The 23,861-nt window shown below is 44.6% G+C and overlaps 1 protein-coding gene and 1 long non-coding RNA gene across 4 annotated transcripts; one reads left to right on the top strand and one right to left on the bottom strand.

Annotated features, from left to right (window-relative positions):
• Positions 1–11,881: 11,881 nt before the first annotated feature.
• Positions 11,882–23,000, bottom strand: LOC120902487 (zinc transporter 10). 3 transcript variants are annotated; one of them, XM_040311273.1, is made up of 6 exons: positions 22,712–23,000; positions 16,027–16,313; positions 13,278–13,920; positions 13,088–13,213; positions 12,833–13,011; positions 11,882–12,759 (listed from the first exon to the last, which is right to left on the bottom strand). In XM_040311273.1, the coding sequence occupies exons 2-6, from the start codon at positions 16,213–16,215 to the stop codon at positions 12,211–12,213; spliced, it is 1,686 nt and encodes a 561-aa protein (XP_040167207.1). In that variant the 5' UTR covers positions 16,216–16,313; positions 22,712–23,000; the 3' UTR covers positions 11,882–12,210. The 3 variants fall into 3 exon arrangements, with proteins under 3 accessions (XP_040167207.1, XP_040167208.1, XP_040167209.1); XM_040311274.1 differs by lacking the exon at positions 22,712–23,000 and adding an exon at positions 17,646–17,794; XM_040311275.1 differs by lacking the exon at positions 22,712–23,000 and adding an exon at positions 17,346–17,461.
• Positions 15,481–16,406, top strand: LOC120902488. Its single transcript, XR_005739421.1, has 2 exons — positions 15,481–15,909; positions 15,997–16,406. It is a non-coding gene; the product is annotated as an uncharacterized LOC120902488 (long non-coding RNA).
• Positions 23,001–23,861: the final 861 nt, after the last annotated feature.

The raw sequence follows: 23,861 nt of genomic DNA, 5'->3' as shown, positions 1-23,861 counted from the left end.
AGAGTGGGAGAGTTTTAGCGTGCAAGAAAAGGGTTGGTAATAATGAGCTCATTCCTATTCGTAGAATAATACAGAGAGAGTTAGAGCGTGGTAGCGCCAAACAGAAGTAACTGGGGATGAGTAAATAATAATTAACTCATAAATCACGTAAATTTGTTTTTCATCACATTTCATTTTCGGTTCAAATTATTTTTCTTTCCGTCTTCTTACTTGGGAACACACAACTATTGAGAAAAGCTTTTTGAAGATCCTTTTCGGAGAACAAAGAGATCCTTTCTTTGTTGGGTTTGATCCCGCTACCTACGGTGTTACCGTCCACGTACTTACCAATACACCATACAACTACTTCATCGTTGAGCAGCGTAATAGCGCTACAGGTTCGTCTCCAGTGCACGAGTATCCCGAACGCTCATAACAAATCCATTGAAGCGCTCTCCAGCAACCTTTCATTATCGCTTGAACAGGTTCAATTTAATAACAACATACCACATAAATCAGCACGGAACATCAATATCGCTACCATAATTAAATCACACGAATTATTGTTCCACTTGCGACACACACACCAACATGAGGTACAAAAAACAACAGCAAATGTCACGCCGTTAATATTGAGCCCTCAACGCACAACATCCAGAACAAAGCCGCTCATCACTGAAATGAATACTATATGTTCGCTCTATCTTTACTGTTTAAAATTATATTCAGCCATTTTTTTTTAACCCACAAAAACCAAATATCCTGTGACATTCGCACACATTCACTCGCTCCTGTACACCGCTATAGACCATCGTTTGGTTGCAATAAATTTTCCACACGAAATAACGCATCAATACTTCTCAATCATACACCGCCACCGTTGGATGGTTTATGGTGTGGCATACGTTTCGTTCCCTTTGCAGTGACAGCGATATCGAGCTCCCTTTCAAATGAAATTGAACATGAAACCGACCCGCGTCGATGTGCCATCAAATTGCATTTTGTGCACCGTTCAGCAAACGGCATTGGTTTGCGGTTGATGTTTTTGGTGTTGTTGTTTTTTTTTAATGATATTACAATCACAATCATGAAAATTGTCCAACAACCGCAGCTGTGCAGCAGCGGCAGCATCATATCGGCAAATATAATCGAAAAACACAAACACCTGACCTACCACTCTGCTCGCAAACGTTGGCTCTGGTACCAGTGTCGATTGGTGATAATTAATTTTACCTCGCTTACCTCACATGGTCATGTCATTTCGGCCTTCCTTGCAAATTATCTGTGTTTCTTTTAAATTATTGTGCGCAACATCGAGTGCGGGAATAATTTGTTTGTATTGCTTATTTAATCAATCGGATGAAATCACCTGATTGCGAAATCCGCATCCGAAAAGAGGGAGCAAATTTATGCCGAGCCCTGCCCTGTACGGTTCATCAAGTTTAAATGAACCGTACAGCACGTACGCCACCAACCCGAGCACGGTGAAGTAAAAGTGCATCGAGGGCGTCAAAGTTGGATCCAGCAGCTTGAAACTTGTTTTATCGACATTCTTTCAATCGAAAAGCCCCGGCAAACTGACTCCATGTCCTGACTCGATGACAAGGGGGATCAACTTACGAAAGGGCAACCACTTCTGGACAGAGTGTGGAACTTCTTTCTGCCGCAGCTCCCACAATGACCAGAGTGGCACTGTGACTTCCGGTGATTTCCCGAGTAGTCAGAAAGTTTTTACCACGCCACACACTCCTTCACACAGGCGGTGGTTTCCTTTATCCAGTTTGCTCTTTTCCATGCATCGATGCAACAATGCTGCATCGAACACAATGGCACATCAACGAGATGAAGTCCGAAGAAAGTTATTAAAAAGTTTGCTGCTGCCACCGATCGTTCCACCCGGCGATCGAACCCTTATCACAAAATGGAAAATCTTTCAGCCCAGCCCCAGTGTCTGTCAGTTTGGTTGTCAGACGGACTGTTCAGGTCCTGCCGGCTATTGGAAAAGTCATATGCAAGTGAGGTAAGCTTGATCATTCTTTGTTTCCATTCGTGTATTGAACGACGAGCGTCTAGAGGCAGATTATAAATAGTTTTATCCGGGTTTTGTAGGCGATATAACCGAGTGGATATAGTTCTCCGAATGATCACTATATTTCTTGAAACAGATCGGTAAAATGTACAAAAGAAATGCTCATTATAGATTATTGAAGAATGCTTTTAGTTGAGTTTGATGCTTCGTACTTCTGACTATGAACATTCGAAAGCTTTTTTTTAGAGAATAATCTTCAATAACAACGCCAAAACAAGTGACTAATGCACTCCGAAAGCTGTCCAATATATTTTGATGTGTCCGTAGATAACGAACAAAGTATCTCCATGTCCATAAAACACCTCAAAATCCCAAACAAGGCTGTCCGCAAGTAAAGGATTAATCGAGAACAAGATGCAGCTTCCCGGCCAAAGTATTGACAGCGAATTTTCAACACCATTTCGCCCAGCAGGTAAGCCTCTCCGGCAGTTCGCAACACACCTTCACACCGTTTGGGAAGAAACTTCATGCTCGGATTACGGAAACTTCCCCTTTAACCCCACCGTGCATTCTTCCAACCGTGCAAAGCGCACAGCATAAAGTGAATGCCATTATAAGCCACGCTATCGAGGCGCTCCGATAGGCGAGAGGCGTAAAGCCAGCGATGCGGGTGTACGTACGTGTATGTGGATTTTCCAAACTCACCCAAAAAACAAGAACACTTTGGCTCACACAAAACCCGCACCACCGCAAACCGGCGCCAGCACCGTCAAAACCCCGAGCGTCGTCCCGGTAGTTTATCGAAACCGGAACTCGATCCAATATCCGTTCGGTTTTGCCGCTCCGGTTCTATTTTAGCTGCGGTTTTTTTACACCTCCTCCCTCCCGAAAAATAAAAATAAAAAAATCACCAACTTGCACAAAGGAGTTTCTCTATAGAATTTAGTTGCTTTGCGGGATGGTTTCTTCGTTGCGTCCGGAGAGTGTTGAAAAGTAGAACAACATCGCAAAACCTAACCAAAAAAGCCCACACCACCCAGCAGGAGGGGCAGAGCAAAGGGGCAAAAGCAAAGCTTGACCGCAGCTCGGAAGAGAAAGTTTTAAGTTGCAGGCATCGAAACCTAAAGTGGCTGCAGGTACGATAACGGCGTGTTAGAGAGAGTTTCCAATAGAAGGATAATCGATATTAGAACATTTGGAATTGCTGCAATTGGGTGCTGCAATTGGGTAGTAGGGGAACTGGATACAAAAGGAGATATTTTAAATATTTATTTAGGATTGTTGGTTTTTGTCAGGTGCTAGGACAACAAAACAAAGAATGGGAGAAGATCCTTCCACGCTCATAACACGCTGAGGACTCGCCATTGTTTCATGATACTATTTAAGCTCTCAATAAAGAAAGGAAGAACATGCTGTGATGCGGTTTGCATACACTGTGGGCGTTGTTTTTCTATTTCGCCTAAATGTATGCAATCTATACAGCATATGTTCTCATAGTACCGCAAAACGCAACACATCATTGCATTGTTAAGCAATTGTTACTGTTTGCTGATTGAATTTGGCCGACTATTGGTCCATCCTTAGACTCACTTGAAACACAATTTACACATTCCATTTAGCGCAGTATTTTCTAAGCAAACCATTCACACTAATCCGCCATGAAAGGCGATTCAATAAGCTAATCGTTTACCTTCTCCCATCGCCCGTAACACTTCAATAAACACCGCCACCCGCATTAAAGCACTTAACTAAGCAGCTTTCCGGCTTCCTTCCGGAGGACTTTACCGAAAGCTTAATTACACTACCATCACCACTTCCACTTCCCAGCACATTAAAGCATTTTGTTCCGTGCCGTTTCGACCTGATCCACCATTCGAAGACGCGTTCGAAGCTTCAACGCCAACGCGCCCGGGAAAAAAGTTCCGCTTCAATCAACGACCTTCCAGCGGTAGGCGCACAGCAAATTCAACTAAAACAGCCAATTATCTTCCAATTACGGGTTGATTTTTTTCATTAAGCAGCTCCAAAGCCTCGACGTACACCGCCCGGAGCCGGAAAAGCTATGATTATTAATTTGTTTTCCCAACAAAACCCGCTGCATCTCTCTCTCTCTCTCTCTCTCTTCGCTGGCGAGGGGTGGCGAAAAATCACGCAGAATGCGGGTAAATCTGGCGTGCTCAATATTTCCTTAATCCTCCATGTTCATTATCATTATTGATGGGCTGCTAGGCTGGATGCTATTCTGGTTGTTTGCGTGTTTTATTGTTATTCGAGAGAAACACCCACCTCTTTTCCCCCTGGGACACTAACGAGGTCACGCATGGCGCAAAAGGAACGCATTGCCCGATCGTAATAGGCACATTTCACACCCATCGACAAATTGCAGCTGTTTCCGAAATAATTCCGACAAAATACATCTTTAATCGGAAATTGTTTCCTTAATTTAAGTGAAAACCGGCGTTTGTTATTTGGTCTGAAAATGGCGCACGAAAGAAACGAAGAGAATAATCCAATTTCGATAGGTAAACGTTTTAAGACGGTTCATTTTATGGTTCAATTTTTCGCCTGCTTCTTCGCCACTCTCGCACCGGTGATGGATTTTCTGCAGCAATTTCGCGTCACAAGGCGTCCAAGGACGTTCAGCTTCGACCGAGCAGCACTCATTAAGCTTGTCGTTGACGGGCCCTATACCAAAGCTGTGCTGGTGCGTGCTTTTAATTATCGGAAAAGCAGCTCAACTTCGTTTTTCTTTTTGCGTGCCCCTGTCACTTATTGCCCGGTGACTTAACGATAATGAACGAAGCTGATGAAGCTGGCCGGCTGCTTTAAAGAGTGCGTACAAGAGCTTACAGAGAGTGTTTGATAGAAGTAACAGACGGCAAGGAATCATGTAAGGTTTCGTGAATGTTATTCTTGTAAAACAAATGTCCCTGGAAGTGCTGCCGGTCCTGTCCCTGCTTATTGGATTTTCTTTGAAGCTAAAGTAAAACGAATGACTGTTTTCATGAATACGTAATCCGATTCCGATGGGAATGGGAGGGCTTTTCTTTTATTTATTCCTCAACGACGTGCGGGAGTGTATACTCAAGGTGCGTCGGTACGTCGAGCGCAATTCTTGTACTACGCCCAGCAGGCAAGTAATCCCAGGAATCGAACACATTTCCAGTTTTGCGGTGTAAATTTTCAATCGACTGAAACAATTTGAATTTCTCCCCTGAGGGGGAGAGCTTACACGAGGACACTTGCAAAAGGTCACAGGGACCTCGATGGCTGTACCGTCTAATGTGTGCCTAAAGACACAATGCTCCCCCACCAGAGCCGGTACGGGAAGGCAGCAGTTGAGTTATGCACCCCAATTGTGCTCTAATTTCTCTGCGGGAGAAGGTGGCTTTGGACGTACAAAATCCACCCCCGAACCTGCTGCCGATGCTTATCAGTGATGGATCTTGCAGCATTTATACGCCACTACACATTACCGCAAGTCGGACTAAACTTCTCCGTACATCTAAGCACGATTGTAAGCTTGACACAAACGAGCAGTCATAAACTTGTGCTTCATCGAATCGAAGGTACGTACTCCACCGAGAGCAGGAGAGGATGATTACTACCCAACAACCAATCAATCGGGGCTGTCTTTCCAACCACCGTGGTAAAGGCACCGTGCTGTAACAATAACTGTCGTACGTGATCTGTTTACCGTGATATAAGGCTCACTGCAACAAATCCTCACAATCCTTCGCGTTTCACGTTCGTTGCGAGCCCACGCAGGCGCCACCGTGTGCGTGTGTGTGCACAGCCAATCCCAGATTGATGTTCCCTGTTGGGCACCTTCATCCGTTTTCTGACAGGTTGGATAGGTTTTGATGTGTGTTCCGATCTTCACTTCAATCGCATTAAGGCGTTGATTGTCACTGGGCCGTGATTTCTGCACCGGAACGCGCAATCGAATCAGTGCCAGAGTGTCTGGAGACTCTTCAAAGCGAACGTCCCGTGAATTTGATCTTCGATGTAACAGTAAATTTATTAAATCAATCGAGTTGGAGTATGCCTAGATTGTTTCTTATACTCTAATTTAGCTGTTTAACTCTTCCCTAAGGATATAAATCCCTAATTTTCACCTTGATTGAGTTTTAGCTCTGAAAAATAAATCACAAATTTATTAAAACCTGCTACATCTGAAACAGACCTTTCTCTTTCCCAAAAAAAAGCGGCCTATATAGAACCGATTTAATTGATCTTTCATCGCCATCACCGCGAACCTTAAACGCAATCCCCCCCTCCCGATACACCCACCAATTTGCAATCCAATCCTGGCTAAAATCCCCCACTGTTTTTGAAATCCCCGAAAAATTGATTAAATCTCATCCTCAAACCCGGGACGAAAGCCTGGATAGCCCGTCAGTCCTGCCCCGATTGTATGGTCGAAAAACGGCCGCCTGTGTCCACATCCCGGGTGCGCAATTTCCCAACTACGCGCTACGCTTTTCTTTCATCTGTTCACACTCACAGACTCACAACACACAGAACCACGGTACGCGCGCGCGCCTACTGTTGGAGAGAAAATTGACGTGAATAATTAATACACCGCAAGTTCGGTTATGGAAAGGGACGAGAGTTGAGAGCGCTCTTTTTTTTGTTGGGGTTTGTTGGGAAAATGGAAACGATATTCACTTTCACCGTTTAGCAGCATTGTACTGATGCCTCTGTAGCGCTGGCCTGTTTTTTTTCTCACAGCAAACCGAGGCAAAACCGCCTTTGGAAAAAAGCGAAAAACAGCGAGACAAAAATGGCACGAAAAGTTTCGCAGCCATTTAACGATCTCTTCCCCTCCCCGAACGATCAATACAGGTGTCAATTTAGTGCTCGATTAAACTTTTCATCGACTTGCCATCCGGCAGATGCTGTTGCTGCTGTGCGGGTAGGCGGGTAATGTTTGCTAATCTTTGTCTGCTTGCTTCTATTTGGGATTTTTTTGTTGTGTTCGTTTAATATTCTGCTCAGCATTTTGATCGTTTTTCCCTTTACCTTTTTCAACATCAAGCCTGTGGTTGAGTATTGATTGCGATACAATCGACGTTTGTGCAATATCGGTGCGTCACTGTGTTTAATGTAGTGTAAGAGAAATAGCAATAGAATATTCATAGCAATAATTGATCATCACGGGTGCGAGAAACGTTCGATTTGTGCGTTGCTTCATGTTGGAAATTGTCCTCCTCTTATCATTTTTTATGTGAATAGTTGCGTTAATTATTGTTGGCCGTGCTAATCCATTTGGTTCGTCTATAATTTATCACTTTTCTATGGATTTTGTTTATTGTAGCGGCGTACAATCGTGTTGAATATTATCGCACAAACATTAACAAACAGCAATACACAATTTAAATTATTCTGTTGTGATGATACGTTGAGCAGGAATGCTGTCTGTTTGCATTATACTTCAATCATACCTGTTGAAAATGTACTTCCTCGAATTCATGCGTACCGATTGATGCAGATACGTATGATTTATTAAGTTTTCCACGAACTATACCATTTCAGCAGTGCAATAATGCTCGTAAATTAATACTATACTGTGTTGTGCGTAGGTCAAATAGAAAGTGCTGTGTTTAGTATTTGCTTAGTTCTAGGGAAAGCTTTCAGTTTATAGTAGTATGGTTACGCCATGCACATTGATTAAACCCGATCTGTAGCGTTATGCTCAAACCATAGTCACACAGCATCGTTATATTAAATACGAATCATCTGACTATTAACTCCACCCCAACTATCAATCCCGTTCATCTAATGCTCTTTAAAATGTCAACGTTCAGGTTAAACGCAACGCAATGCTTAAAGCAAACTGTATCACTACCCATAAAAGCTTATTTTAATATCCCCGTTACCATAAATGGGCTATCGTTTGTGAACCTTCGTACCCACTGTGACCCGTGAACGTGGCGCCGACAGCATCGCAAGCAATCGACGTGCACTGGCAAAACCATATGCACCTGCAGTTTGTGGGGGACGGCGAAATTGCATCCCATCAAACGATCACATCTCGAACGTCCATGCTGCAATAGCGTCAAAAGTCAAACCACGTGTGTGTATGTCTGTGCTGTCTGGTGTATTTGGGAAGTTTTTGGTGAACAGCATCACAAGGAGAAAAAATAAACTTCCACCCAACTTTCAGCTGGGTTCACTCGGTCTGCCTTCGGATGGCGAAAAACAGCGCAATAACCGTTAACGGGTTCACCGCTTCTTCGCGTGTGCATTCGTGTGCACTAGCCCCGGGCGTTCTTTTTCGCTATCGTTCTAAACTCTACCGCCACCCACCAAATGCACCAAATAAGAACACGTCTGCCGTCGGTGAAGTGGAAGCGGGTAGCAATTTATAGACCCGACTGTTTTCTCGCTGCCAGAGCTAGCCCGGCACTTCAATAACCTCACGGTAGCGCCCAATATGGCCCAGCCGCAGCCCATCCGTACGTAGAAAACCGAAAGCGAAACCATGTTTTTCCACCCCGTGGGTGATTCTAGCCCGTTGGCGGGATGTTTTCCAATCACCGCAGCGCACCCATACCGCACCGAAAAGGTAAGCTTTCAATTACCCTTTCCGTAAAAAAAGCCCTTTGCGCTACATAATTGAGCAATTAGACCAGCGCCCGCTCAGAACATGCTGGGTGGAGCATCTGGAGGAAAGTTTTATTCCCTCTCTCTCTCTCTCTCTCTCTCTCTCTCTCTCTCTCTCTCACACACACACACACAAACACACACACACACACAAACACACACACGAAATTGATCAAGTCTGCGGCAGAAGCTCAGTCAGCTCATTATGCAGCCAAACCGGGAAAAGTGGTTGGGCATGGTTTGCAGTGCTTTTGACGGTAGCTGTGTACCGAACCGAGACAACGGTAGAATAAATTCCACCCCCAGCTTGGGCCAGTTGGCAGCCAGCTGCACAATGAAACATTAATTTTAATGCACCGTACACTCGTTCTAGCGATGCTTTACGCGAAAAGCAATTCACACTTTTAACTTCAAACCGACGGATAAATTTTGGTAGCAAAATCTCTAGTTTTAAAACATGCACCGTGAACGCCTCAAACCCGCTGCGCAAAGCGACGGAAGAAATCATGGAGTTCTGAGAATTTCATCATGTCTTCCTTTTCTCTCCAACGGCAAATTTGTCGAGCAGCTCGTCGAGCTACCCGTCCCTGGCTCCGCCTCATACCCCTCGCCTGAGCACCCTGTCGAAGGTTTGGATGTGTTGGTGTGTTAGACGGCCAATCGCTGTCAGTCGTCGTCCGTGCTTTTTCCCTCCATAGCGATATCTCTTTCTCGCGTGTGGTCAATGCTCGCGAGCTGTTGTGGCGCCTAAAAATGCCGTTAACAAATATTGCGGCGATGAAGTTGCATTTTCACAAATCAAACCAAAAAAGCGCAATAAGTTCAATTGCTGCAATGTAAAAATGACTAAGGAATCGCTAGTTTACGCTGGAGGGTTTGCTGTGCAAGTCGCTGAACTCTAATTCGCATTGACACGTTCAGCCCGGCGCTGATTTTCATCAACTTTCCGTTCCACCAGCATCAAGAACGCTACCTGATTGTGAAACCAGCATCCTGGATGGGGGGGGGCGGGGGGTGGCCATGGGACCCCTACGATCATTAGTCACAGGCCCTAAAATTGTTGTCGCCATGGGGGGAGGGGGAGGTGCAAATGGTTCTCCAGCCACGGAGCCCCAACGACCATCTTTCCGGGGGCCCTTGTTCATAATACTCTGTCCACTTGTAGAGATCATCGGCGACCGCCTAGTCCGCCTACCGTTAGGTCCGCCGCTGGTTCATGATGGTGTTTTTTTTTCATCGTGGAGGTCCATCCTTCCCCCTGCCTGCAGCGTATACATCGAGCAGGAGACAGTGTGGCAGTACTCCCGTCGTGGGTTCTAACCGCGTATGAACCGTCCGCCGTAGCAAGAGGTGACTATCCGGCTACGTGGTAGTCAAGTCCTGAAAAGGCCGGCATGATCGCGTTGGCTAGTACGCCAATAATAATAATTATAAAAATAAGAAGAACTTAGCATGGCAGTCCACACTCGGGGAAGGTTTTTGTTTTGACTTTGGTGCTGCCGGGTCTACTGCTGTGGCGCGACAAATGCACGGAATGCTCTCGACCAAAACATGAACCTACCGATCCGAACCCATTCCAAGGCATTGCCGGTCAATCGGCGTCATGATAACTACTCCAAACCAACATGCCATCAGATTCTGGACGGACAGGTGCAGCACCATACGCGCACCGTAATAAACAAATCCAGAATCCTCTTTTGTATGGATTCAATTCAAAATGTTGTTTCCACTTGCGTCCGCTAGCGGAATTAGAAACAAATGTGCAACAAATCACACGCACGTTTGCTTAGATCACGTGTTTTTTTAATACCGCCAACAGCAGAGCCGATCGCAAAGATGCCAATGCCAATTGTTGTGTAGTCTCTCAGGTAGCGAGATCGAAAATGCATGGACTTTGTAGCCGCAGCGGAAGAAAATGTACGCATCAGAATCAAATAGTTTTGGGGTTTCCAAACGCACGCACACACACAAACACGCGCGCGCAAACTCGCACACACACACACACACACACACACACACACACACACACACACACACACACACACACACACTCACACACAGACACACACACACACACACACACACGCGCGCGCACACATGCATGAACGCGCGCACGCCAGCACGCACGCACGCACACACACGCACGCACGCGCGCCCGCTAGCATGAAAGCGCGCACGCCAGCACGCACCCACGAAAGCGCGCTCGCGAGCACGCACCCACGAAAGCGCGCTCGCGAGCACGCACCCCGAAGTCGCGCAAGCACGCACTTCCCCCCCCCACTAGGCCAACCCCCCCCCCCCTCCACGCATGATCGATTACGGCTACCTTATCGGTAGAACGGTTGGTTCAGCTTTCTTGTAGCATCCTCATTCAAAGCGCCGGGTGGGGTGGGGGATCGCGAGATGATAGAATGAACGGTCACTTTCCCCGCGCTGTGTGCATGTGTGTGACGAGACCCAAAAACTCGAGACAGATTTCGGCACATTAAAAAAAATTATAGCCACTATACACTGTGCTACATGATGCTTAGAAGGTCGTTGAAGCATCAAACATGTTCAAATTAAAAAATATTAGATTAGTGTTAGACGTTCTCCTACGCTTGTTTTAAATAGGCTTCTTCACCCTCAACTGGCACGGGCATCGAATGGTCTCATCAGCAGCGGCACGAAATAAAATAAACCATCAATACACCGATAACACTTTAAATCCCAATCCAGCTTCTCCCGCATCGTCCCAAGGTCACACACTAATTAATAAATGCTAACACCCACCAATAACAATACATAACCGCAATGCACATATAAGTATCAACGCATACACCACAACACCCAATCAGCTGGCGGCGGAAGGCACGGGCTGAAGCTCAAGTAAGGCAAGCCAGGGTGAAGGAGGGAGAGGAGAGGAAGAAGCGGACGAAAAAATGGGCGCCATTATTTTTTTAAATTTTTTGACCGTTTTTTTTTTTTTGCTCCGCCGCCGCCCGAACTGTCCGAACTGTCCGAACTGCCGGAAGTGCGCGACCCAGCGCAGAAATCGCTGAAGAACAGCGCGGGAGACCAAGCCAAATCTGCGCTGGCCAGCGCAGATTTTGGTGCATTTTCTGCGCTGGAAACTGCTCGAATTTGCGCAGCGGGAAGTATGCAATGCGCAGCACAACGATATTGCTCGAATGTTTCAATAACAGCTCGAATGCGGTTGCGGTACGGTACCGCTGTAAATATACTTCTTTCTTTCTCCGGAGATAAAGCTCATCGTACCCGTTGTTTGTGTTTTGCTACATTTATCAGTATGTATTGATGTATCTTAACGCTAACAAAGTAAAATGCAGCTAAAATACATTCACAAGGCACAACCAATTCGACATCTTTGCTCACTTTACCAAGCGTAGTAAGCGATATGGCAGTCCGCTCGATCAATGAGCGGACGGTTTGGTGCAAAACGTTTCGCACACTCCGCTCTCTACACTCGCCAACTTACCCTACTAAACGTTTTCAAATTAAAATACGATTGAACTGTTCTTGACGAGATTACCGTCAAGTGTATACTGGCCTTCTTTTCTACTGTAATTCCCGCGCGTATGTACTATACCTCTTCATGTGCTCTTATCACCGTCTACCTGCGCCACCTGCTCGCATTCAGTCTTAACTGGGCTTATTTGTACTGTGGCTGAGACGGTGCTCTTCTCAGCTTTTGTTTGAGCGGTATTGTCTAATGGACTATCATCTGGAGTGGCTTGAGCGGTATCGTCCAGCGTTATTTCACTCTCTTCACAGGTCATTGACTTGTTGGGCTCTGGAGCCACTTGGCCGGAGGTACTAACCTCACTGGATGATTGCACTGCCGACATTGAACTCATCTGTATATCCTCCTTGCCTTCCGACTCAACTTTACACTCTTCCCGCGGCAAATCGACAACTTCCGTCAGCAAGGCCTGCTTGGCCGCCGCCTCCTGGGACAGCGTATCACAGCACGTACGGCTAGCGCACTGGGCAATCGTTCGGCACTGGATCAAGCAGCACTCCGTACCACTGCCTAGGGTACGCTTTTCGTCCGTCACCTTAAACTCCGGCTGAATGGTAACCTGATTGATGCCCTGCTCGTGGAAGAACTCTATCACATCACTGTGGATCTTTAAGTACACCTGCAATCAAATAGAGAGAATCAAGTTTGAAGAAAAAAACATTGTAGTTCCTAAAAAGATCGACGCAGCCTACCTTTGGGTTGTCAAAGATGATGTGCACCGTTGAGACGTACTGGTTTCCGCTTAGCTGCCAAATATGAAGATCATGCACACTGACAATATCCTTGAAGCCATCAAGCAGCGTCTTCTTGAAGATTTCTATATCGATCGTATCGGGGATGGTTTGCAGCAGAATCATGCCCGATTCTTTCACTATTGGGTGGAGGTAGTGAAACATTTTGATTAGAAGAAGTATTGATTTTTCTTATGATTTTGGAAAAGAACTTACTGTAAGGGTAGCTTAGGGTGAGCAAAATGATGCAGGACACTATCGAAAGAGCTGGATCCACAAACTTGGATGTTTCCTCAGTAGTATAGTACACGATCACCGAGCAGATAATGACGATCACAGTACCTGTAAGAATAAACCATTGAGTTAATGGGTTGAATTAATAGATCCTCTGCAAACAGTAACTTACTGCAAATATCCCTCATCAGCTCCCGAACACTCTGTCGCTTCGATTGTTCGCGCATCTGCGAAGGAGACACCTGTTTGCGTGATCCAGAAAGCCGTCGATCACCCTTTCGCACACCGTCCCCGGTGATGACGTGATCTAGGATCACATTTCCGCTAGCCGTGATGTACAGGAAGCTGCCCTGATGGTACGTGTATCCACCGATCAGCAGATAGCAGAACCCGTTCAGTATCAAACCCATCGCGCCCAGCACGAGAATGTGGGCCGGGAAGTGCATCGCATCCTGATGATGGATGTGAGACAGCGTCTGCAGCGCCTCGATGATTGTGGAAAAGCAGAACGACGCCATGAAAATGCACACCACTAGCATCGTGAGGATGTCGATGCGCGTCCAGCCGAACGTGTTCTTCAGCGAGCTTTCGCGCGCCTGTCGCGCTTTCACCTTCACATTCTGCTTGATCTCCAGGGCCGACTGTTCAACCTTGCCGGCATCCTCTGAGCTACCTTTGCTGGCGTCATCGGTCGACTCTTGGCTGGCTAGTGGAACTTCCGCAAACTTCCCATCACCCGCCGTCAGCTGTTGGGAGACGGAGCGTGCCTCCTGCTTCAATGCACCGTCTTCCCGTGCAGACGGCAAGGCACTTTTCTATAATAATTGGGGAATGAAAAAAGGTAGGGAAACACACAAAGCAATTAACCAACACACTCCAGACAGTACGCAACGCGTAAAGCACTATTATCGCGGATAGCACGTATATAGGTAAACAATAGACAATTAATATTCGCTTGTCGAGGAGCTATGTTGCTATGCTGTAATCGGGATCGCAATCTACATTGCGTAAGCTTCGATCACACTGTCTAGCATTATATCTATCGAGCGATAGCCATACTCCTGATAAGCGGTGCCTATCAAGATCCAATCGACCATCAAAGAGAGTGTGGAAGCGCCAGCTGAAGTGTGGCACTTAACTATTTGGAGGGGACCTTCGATATTCGTTTAGCAACCTATATGGGGAAAACCAATCGCTGTCTTAATCAATCACGTGTTGAACACTTTGCATGTTTTGGGTGTTAAATTAGAAACAAAAAGTTTTCTTTACCTAATTGACTGTTAAATTATGACAATTATATTTCACCAATATTAGGGTTTCAAATTTTCTATTTCAATGGAATAAAGTTTATTCCCGAGTGACGTAATTCATGGACAATCCGGAGAGAACGGTCTTGACAAATCAATTGTAAGCTACAAAATATATTGCTTTATTGCCGGTGTTTTAAATAGAAAAGAAGGATAAATATATGCGTATTTTCTATTTAAAAAATCAAATGAATGTAGTGTATAAAACTAACAATAAATTTTCTCTTTAAATCGTAAATTCTTCTTACGAGAATATTCAAGTTACTCTGATGTCTTTGGAACGAATTAATGAAACATTTCAATCATACATGAACTGTATGAAGTGTTGACGTAATTTCAGCTTGTTCATCTGAAATTTAATACAAAAAAGCTGACAGAAATAGTGCAACTCCCTAATGCAAACCGAATCAATCGATTGCTATCCAAGGCTTCGTTAAACAAAAGAGACGATTGCTCTTTTACACCGTCACAGCTGAATAGAGGAGCTACAAGCTGCAATCAATGTAAAACAACGGTGAAGCATGAATAAACCCGCAAAAGAAAAGATTATCATTTAAACTAAAGCAAAATAAATGAGCAGCTGCGGAGTTTTCCCGCCCATTGTAAAGCATTCCCTGCGCCCGTGAGTTATGCAACGTGCAAATGGCAATCCATCTTTCATCGTACTATACGGATGCGGACCAAAAAAACGTGTCTTGCTTGCCATCCCTTGCTCACTAATTTGCCACGCTTTCCCTGACGAACACGTGGTAGGGCTTGCGTAAATGAGAAGCTGCACAAAGACAGTCCGCTGATAATAGGGACGGAGGGGGTGTGCATAGTTTCGCTATCGCTTCGGCTAATACGAACATCGTCGGGATAGTGCAGATGAGCAGCAGCTTCTACATGCCACTTCCTGTGCCGCTGCACCGCGAGCTTTACTGCTGTAGTACGGCGAGTGGAACATGATTGCCATACGCCGCAGCTACGATGCGTTTAATTATGAGTCGACAAACGCAAACAAATGCCACGCGCCCGCACCAACCCATCTCGGCCATGCAAACTGCACACTCACTGCGGTGCGGGCTATGAAAGCGAAAGTCGCGGGCGGGCCTGGATGAAGCGCGCAGCGTGCAAAACCCACCGAGCACGGATGCCTCCCGAGTGCACACTGCAATTTAGTCGCACGGTTAGAAGTGTGTTTGTATGTACTAACCGTTTTTTGCGTATTTCAAGGGGTAAACATCGCTCAAGCAGTTTCTTGTGATTAACATTGTGATTATAGTGAGGCCATCCCTCCCCCGGACCTCGTGTACGCAAAACGCAGTGCTTGTAAATGCCAAACCAGCCCCGGGTGGTACCGGGTGGTTTGCCTATTGGACCACATCAATTATTCCACCCATCGCCTGGCTTTTGCGTTGATTGCTGATACGTTCTTCTCAACCACACACACACATACACACAGGGAATGTGCCGGTGCGTTATCGAATCGGAGTTGAGCATCGTAAATTTTGACTGGTAAGTGAATGTGTCAATAATGTCATAACGAACTTTAGGCATTCGCATTTACTTTGCAATTTAAAACAATCTAATTATCCTGACAAGACGAGATAACGACCGCATCAAACAACTCACCTTTATCGTTAGAATGCAACCGGTGAGCGCAATGATGTTGCAAAGCATGTGATAGGACGCAACCAGCAGTACCAGCGAGTGGGAAACGTGGCTCAGGAACAGCTGCACCAGAAAGTAGACGGACGACAGGGCCAGCACGATGTACAGCTGGACGGGCTGCAACCGGTAGATCCACTCCTTCATAGGCATTTTGGGCAGTGGTGCACTTCGGTTAAGCACTACCTTATGAGCTTAACTACCGACACGATCTACGTAATATTCCCGTTCCGGTGGCACTTCATTAGATTCTGATGGAGAGGGGGAAAACATTGAGTCACATTATTACTTTTGTAAATTTATTCTTTTCTTAGAATGTTAATAAATTCGATTTCATGCGATCAGTTGCAAGGCGTTTCATGCAAAACCGAAAATATTCTCCCAAATTCAAACGAAACGTAATACAACAGGCTCACGTGGAAAAGTCCCTTTAATCATCTTTCGCCGTTTGAGATCGAACGAGTGAGGAGAAGCTTGCATAAATCTTAGGATTACATTCGCAGAAATTAAAAGCCCTTCCCAGCAGGGTTCCTGATGGGATTTTTTTTTGCAGTTTTGTATGGTTTGACTTGCGTTCCAAAAACCAGTTTGAAATTTGATAATTTTTTCTTCTCTTTTTCGTTTGATTTTAAACCTTTTTTATACTTTTTTTGCACGTTCCCAGAAGGTTTATTCTTTTTTTATAGATACTTCTTGCTTGTTTTATTAGAAAGAACTTAACACATTTTGACAGTATTCGTTTCTTCAAAAAGGCTGGCCAATCCTATGAAAACCATACAAATTGTACTTTATTTTAGAAACAAGACTCCATAAAAAAGACAGAAGATAACGATGTAAGAAAGTATACAAAAATATCTGCTCAATTAGCATCGTTTATTCAAAACAAAACTCGAAAACATGATAAACAATGACACTACAACTGATTGCACAATTCCATTTTCTATACTCTTTACCTCCAATTAAGTAACATTGCATAGTAATTCAACTCGGCCTTTTCTTCTGAATAAAAAAGCATTAAATGCAATACACCAAATAATACATAGACCTAACAAACAACAGCACAATGCAGTAAACATACATGCTCATCAGGCATAGCCATACTTCAAAGTTGATTATCAATCAATTTTAGAGGTGTTTTTGGCAAAACTGTGTTTTCACTGCCAAACTGCTGAACAAACAAATTATCCACCGCTATAACTTTTCCACACCAAAAAACGCCCCCCAAAAATTCTTCACCAAGTGTAAGTGCCTAATGAAGCAGACTTTAGCAGACGACTTCTAACCTTGTCCCACCAGTAACACGGCAACCACGGCGTGACTTGCGTGCAGGAAACCGATGGGGCAATATTTTTTGACGAGCTCGCAAAACGGATACCGGTCGTTAGCGGGTTGCGCGCCTCGATTATCGACAGTAAATGGGGCGCTGCGTCGTGTGCGAGCGGGCAAAACCGAACTCGCACAATAGCTCAATTGAATAAATGCTTCCCCTATTGTTGGCGGTGGGAAAAGGGCATAGAAGAAGACGTACTCTGATAGGGAACCCACCAACCCCTCTCCGTAACCATTGAGTGCAATCCACTTACGTTAATCGTGTGCGACATGCTCGCTGGAGCGTGAACGGCGACAATATGATAACGGACGGCGGGTAGCAGGCAGCATTTCAAGACGTATTTGCCACATCTGAATGGGTAGGTGATGGTGAATAGGCAATTTTCATTCCAACTTGATGCATCTGTAGCCATGCGGTGGCAAGAAGCATGTGTTATTAAAATCTCCACCACACCAGACACTGTGTAAACGTTACACACTGTACTACTGTTTTTATCACTGCTTCTTCTACCTGCTCCAATAGGCTCGCACACCTTTACCCACACTCGGCCTCTTGGCATTAGCAACATCTAGAACCTTGGCCCAGCACATGTCGGCTCTGTCAGCCTTACTGCCAACAAATTACCATCAATATAGTCTTTGCGCCTGCCGTTATCATTGTAACTGTGGCGCGGTGGATTAATTTATGACCGAAAACCAAATGCTGGTGGTACCAGCAGAAGGAGGAGCAGGAAGGCACAATACAACCCTTATCAGGCACAATGAGCCACATGCGATGGTACAGCAGAAGCTGCCACTATCACGCCAGACAAGCAGATTTGTCTCTCGGCTCGTCTGCTCACATCACTGTTGTGTCGTGCGCTATGTTTACTCTCGCAGATAGAAATAATATAAACCGCGAGGCGCAAGGGTGGCAATGCAAACGATCGCATAGACTCTGGTAAAATTCTGTAGCAAACTGTTTGCGGGAGATTTTGTGTACGAGTGAAAATGTTAAAGAAAACAACAGCAAGCGTACTGCGCGTTGTTGTCTGTCGAGCACATGAATCTCTCACGGGCCAATCGGTGCGCTAAGTAGGGAAAGTCTTGGTTGATAAGACGCTACTAGCATTGTGCTGAATGGTGCAAAAAAGCAAAGAAACATATTTTGTAAACCCGTTGGATTTGCGGAAACAAATCGATTACTGATCTTATTTTTTTAAAAGGCTGAGATTGAGAACTGAGGTAGAGGGCCACTTGTTACTCAAATAGGCACCACCCTTGTAATAGATATAGCTGGAGAGAACACAGATGACGTGATGGAAGGAAGATAAGGAGAATCGTTTGTTGGGTGTATTTACTAATATTATGCCCAACCGACACAGATCGTTAACGTGCTAGACACTGGAATCGATCACATTACCTGTATGTGATAAATCAAGCATTTGTCACGATACCATGGACGCACTTGATTGGAAAACCGTTCAATCATGACCGAGTTAAAACTATCCTGATCGTCGTTTGATTATTGTAACCCAATTCTTTCTGCTTCATTATTCATGCACCATCAATACAAATTACACAATCACATCGAACGCGCATACAAAAGGATCACTTCACTTCGTGGTTTAAAATTCTGCAACAGCTACAATCCCCCTTCGTCTGCACGATTCATCAAACTCAGGCCACGTTTTATAGAGCAATCGTACCGGCAAGCGTGCACACAGCGACACCATCCAACACCTAAATTCATGTGACAATCAAACGTTGTGTGGCTCCCCGCCCAGTGATGCAGCGTTGTGCCTCAACTTGACCCTAAAATCGAGTAATGATGCCACACGGTCGCATCCACCATCAAGTGTATAATAGCTCGATAGTGAAAGAACCAATTTGCCCCAACATCCCCCTTTAATAGCATGCTAGCTTTAATGGTGATCTCGATTACTCGTGAGTTCAATGATATTAGTTCGTTTTTTTTTTTTTGCTGTACTCTCCCAACGATCGTTTACCATTGTAGATCGATTGATGGAGATGACGATCAACCACAACAAAACAACAACCACTCACTTCCTCTTGCAATAGAATATTTTAAAATACAAGCGAATGCTAAATTTTGAATCGCTCCAGGCAACGAGGCTCGTGCGTACGCTCCAGGGGTTTAAAATGTTTATTCAAATGAAGTCGCGCGGCAGCAGCTGGTTACAAATGATAATTTTAAAGGAAAAAATTAGCACCGTTTACTGAGCTGGAAAGGTAGTGTAGGTAATTGAACTGCTGATACTAAATACCTTCACTTTCAGCTGGTGTTTGAAGGTGAGTTTGTGCATAAAAATGAGTAATAATACAAAACAATTACATATTTTTCTCCAAAATGCTTGAGTTTTTGTTATTTAAATTATAAATGACTGTGTTCTTTGTTCATAGGAGCTTACTTTAAAAAAAAATCATGGCAAAAACACACTTTCTCTTTGTTTCCGCCTTAAGTACGCAATCTGGAAGTTGTTGCTACTTGACACACTTGCATATGACTTCCATACAAAGTTGTCTTGTGACATTGAGTTTTATTGTTGGATTTAAATGGTCTGCATCGTCTTCGCCTGGTAATTAATTTCTTCTCTTCGCTCACAAACATTCTATTGTAAATTACATCTAATCTCCATAGTTGGCTGTTGGCAGCAAACCTCCTCGTCCTTAATTCAACTAATGCGCAGTCGTCGCTTATTACCTCAACAGCATCATAGTAGTTACTTGCAGTCGCAGCACGCACACGGCAAGGTCGTAAGTGAAATGATACGTGCACACTTTCGCCTTTTGTTACGATAAGTAGCCATCCACCAACGAAGAATCAGGTCAATCGAAGATGGTCGCCCGATCACGTTCGATACTGTAGCCTGTTGGCATAATTTAAAAGCCAACCCAAGGTTACGCACGCATATCGGTGTGCATATGGCGTCATTGTCATTCCCAAAAAAGGGGACATACACGTACAGGGGCATCCATCCCAACCGAGCATAAAACTGGAAACTTACACCCCTCAAACCGATTGGAGCAGTGTCAATGACTTTTACTCCATATGCGCCTATCGATCGTTAATGCTGAGCTCCGCCCCACGTCACGTCACCCGGGCGCAAAGCAACGACGCTCTCCCCATAACACGATTAGACATCAAACAACACGTCACTGATAGGAAATCTCGTATGCAACACAGCACTGACTACAGAGGGGGAGAGAGAGACGAGGTCAAGGTGAAGCACTTTTTTGGAGGTCTTCTACGAGGATCGTGTTTACTTTGGAATATCATCTTCTTTTCACTTGCCTGGCTGCACGTCTGCAAGAAGTCGTCAGTTCCAAGAGGAATCTTGCCAGGTTGGAACTGTTCGGATTTCCATAAATTATCCAATACAGTTGGGACCCTGATTTCGTTGATGGCCACATTTTGGACAGGCCTCCATGCACGCCTTCGCCTTCGCGACTCCTACACGTTTTTTTCGTTACTCAAACAAGTTTTTTCAAGTGTGATTGACGGTAAACTGACACTCCAGCCGCATTAGGGCGTGATTAAAAATCAACAATGCTACCCCGGTGGAGGAAGATAATCCCCACAGATGTCTTCACTTGTTGCTGGAGCAATGAATTCTAGCCAACAATATTTTATCAATTAATAATTTTAACACATCATTTGTATCCTCAATTTCCTCGGGCCACGAACTTCCGTGTTAGATTCCTCCTCCCAAATCAGATAATCCATTGCAAACCGCTAAACCGCACGCACGGTCAGTCGCTAAACTCGCAACTCAATTAGCGACGATGATTTATCTTCCCCGGTCTGGCATACATACATTAACCTGTTGATAGGGAAATCAAACCCCCAGACCGCGGTGCGCGATAGCGAGCCGTGGGATAGTTAGATAAGCGACCGTAGGTTCCCGCACTGCCCGACCGCAATCCTCCCACGGGCTCTGGACTCTGGTTTAGTTGGAGCGTGGAACAAAGCTGTCCCGCGATCGTAATTGCGATAATGTTGGCACTTGTGTGTGCACGCTTTTCCAACCCACACCGGCCACCAAAGTATCTGGTAGGCACTGGGGCAATATGTTCTGTGCCACCGGTTTTGCGGTCAACAATCTGGCGTTGGTGGTGGTTGTTGGGGGCCATTGCACGTGCCGAAAATTTGGCACTCAAAATCGCATTTATTACCACGTGGTGATTATTCTTGCAGAACGGAGACGCATTTGCAGGGCGTTTTAACTCTTTCAGTGAAGTGTGATTTTGGTATGATATGGAGAGTGACTTTTAATGAGAGTATTAATTGTTTCAAATAATTGTTGATGTTTTGTAAGTAAAATAGCATTACTAAATGACTAAAGGTTCATTTACTGCCATGAATATTCAATGAAGCTCTTTAAAAATTCTGTAAATTAAAGACTTTTTTCCACCTCAATCCCTGCCCACTCCAAACCCAAAGTCTCTACTTCCGATTTGTAACAGTTTAATTGAACACAATCGCCCTCATACCATTTAACCACAGCTCGAGCTGCATTCCAATCACAAAACATCCTTCACGGTACAGCGTAACAAGAGTTTGGGGCGTGCTCGGTAATAAATTGCAACCTCCCTTAAAAGTCTCACCTCTCTGCACCACTTCCAACCCCGATCTATTGAATCTCCAACTCCCTACGATTCAATGCACGATAAACAATCTTTTCGCATTTAACAACTGTTAGGCAGCGGGCCCTTATCAAAAAGTGGAGGCCCGGTGCTAAACTTATGATAGATGCGAGAGACCTTCGGAGCGATATTTTAGATTAAGGCAACCACTTGTAAGAGGGTTTTTTTTGGTTTGCTGTTCCTTCTCCGGCCTATCGGAGAGACGCACGGAGACAGTGAAGCATACAAACTGGGAAGGTGGGTAGAGTGTTCGGGATTATGATGGGATTGCGTATTATTCTCGACGTTCTGAATGATGTTTTTGTTGTTTTTGAATATGAAACAGCAAAACCCATCACAACAGGAGCATTTGATTGAAAGTTCGATTTTTGGTGCTAATCTTGGTTCACTTTTCTGTCACTATTATTGGTATTTTTTAAATCATGAATTAGTAAACTTCTCTTTCATTCCAAACACAAATTTTAACCGATGATTTTTTTAAAATATTTTGACTACTATTGAGATCCATGTACAACCCCTTAACACGTTTTTAATAGAAATTAAAATAAACCATAACGTTTGGACAGTCCGTCGGGTTCATTCTCCTCCCAATGGCAACATTGCACAAAAATCATTTTCACAACACCGTTTATTTTCACCCCACAAATAAGCATTTGATTCTAAAAATACTAACACTCGCTTTCGATGGAACACAGGCACACACTGAACAAACCCTACAGCACACACTAAATTCGAAACCAAAACACAACACAACCACACTTGCACAAGGGACAGGGAAACAAGCCCACGCGTTTTGGGGGTTGTTTCTATTTTATTTTTTGTTATTTAGGGGGATGCTTTATTGGTTCGATGCCGTGGTCGTGTATGTGCGACCGATCTATTGGTGCCGGTGCCGGTCACTGATCATCCGCTTCCGTCACTTGTTGAATGCGAACTGAATCGCCCGGCTGGCGGCCGGTTTCGGTGCGGCCGTTATCGCCAACGACGGCTCGAACCGCGTGTGAAGCGCGCGGCTGCTTCGCGCACACACTAATGCGCTTTTTGTACCCCACCCTACGGGGTGGCTGCTTCTTTCCCTTCCCTTCCCGCGAGGGAAAAAAAATCGGGGCCGCTGCTGGGAGGGTTGTTGGGAGTAGTGTGTGGAGGAATTTTTGATTTCCGATACAGATACCGAATCCCCCCAGGAGCCGAATGGCCGATGGGGCTGGAAAGAATGATCACATTGTCATATGGTTTGTGGTGGTAATTTTGTAAAGTTTAAACACTTTAATAACAAAACAACAGTCATTGAAAGCCAAACCCCACAAGTGGTACAGGCTGGCCTTGACCGACAACGGTTGTTGAGCCAAAAGAAGATGAAGAAGTAATAATGCAAAAAAGTATATTTTGACTGTTTTTTGTTAGGTATTTGTAAAATGAACCATATAGAAATAATACGGCTTTGTTGTTTTTCTTCTTATTCTTCTTCTTATTTTGCTTATTCCTTTTTTACATTCTTTTTCGCTCTTTCTTTGTCCTTTTCCCTTTTCTCTTTGTCCTTGTCTTCCTCTATTTCTACTTTTCACGATTTTTATTCCTTTTGAACTTTCTTCTTGTTCTTGACTGTTTTTTTTATGTAGTAATTAAATGAACCCAAAAATGGAAAATTTAACGCTTTGCTGTTTTTCTTCTTCTTATGCTTCTTCTTCTTCTTCTTCTTCTTCTTCTTTTTTCTTCTTTTTCTTAATTCTCTTCAGCTCTTTCTTTGCTTTTTTCCGTCTGTATTTTTTCTCTGTTCTCCTCTATTTCTACTTTTCATGTTTTTTTCATTTGGACCTTCTTCT

The sequence above is a fragment of the Anopheles arabiensis genome, chromosome 3 (assembly GCF_016920715.1).
Source record: "Anopheles arabiensis isolate DONGOLA chromosome 3, AaraD3, whole genome shotgun sequence".
NCBI classification, from domain to species: Eukaryota; Metazoa; Arthropoda; class Insecta; order Diptera; family Culicidae; genus Anopheles; species Anopheles arabiensis.
Note: the sequence above shows the minus strand (reverse complement) of the source record. Positions and strands in the feature narration are given on the sequence as shown.

Excerpts from the sequence above, each read along its gene's own strand:
- LOC120902487 (XM_040311273.1), bottom strand. The coding sequence starts at position 16,215 with ATGCCTATGAAGGAGTGGATCTACCGGTTGCAGCCCGTCCAGCTGTAC. Across the intron at positions 13,214-13,277 it reads GCTGATGAGGGATATTTGCA|GTACTGTGATCGTCATTATC; the intron begins GTAAGTTACTGT and ends TTATTCTTACAG. Across the intron at positions 13,012-13,087 it reads CACCCTAAGCTACCCTTACA|TGAAAGAATCGGGCATGATT; the intron begins GTAAGTTCTTTT and ends TCCACCCAATAG.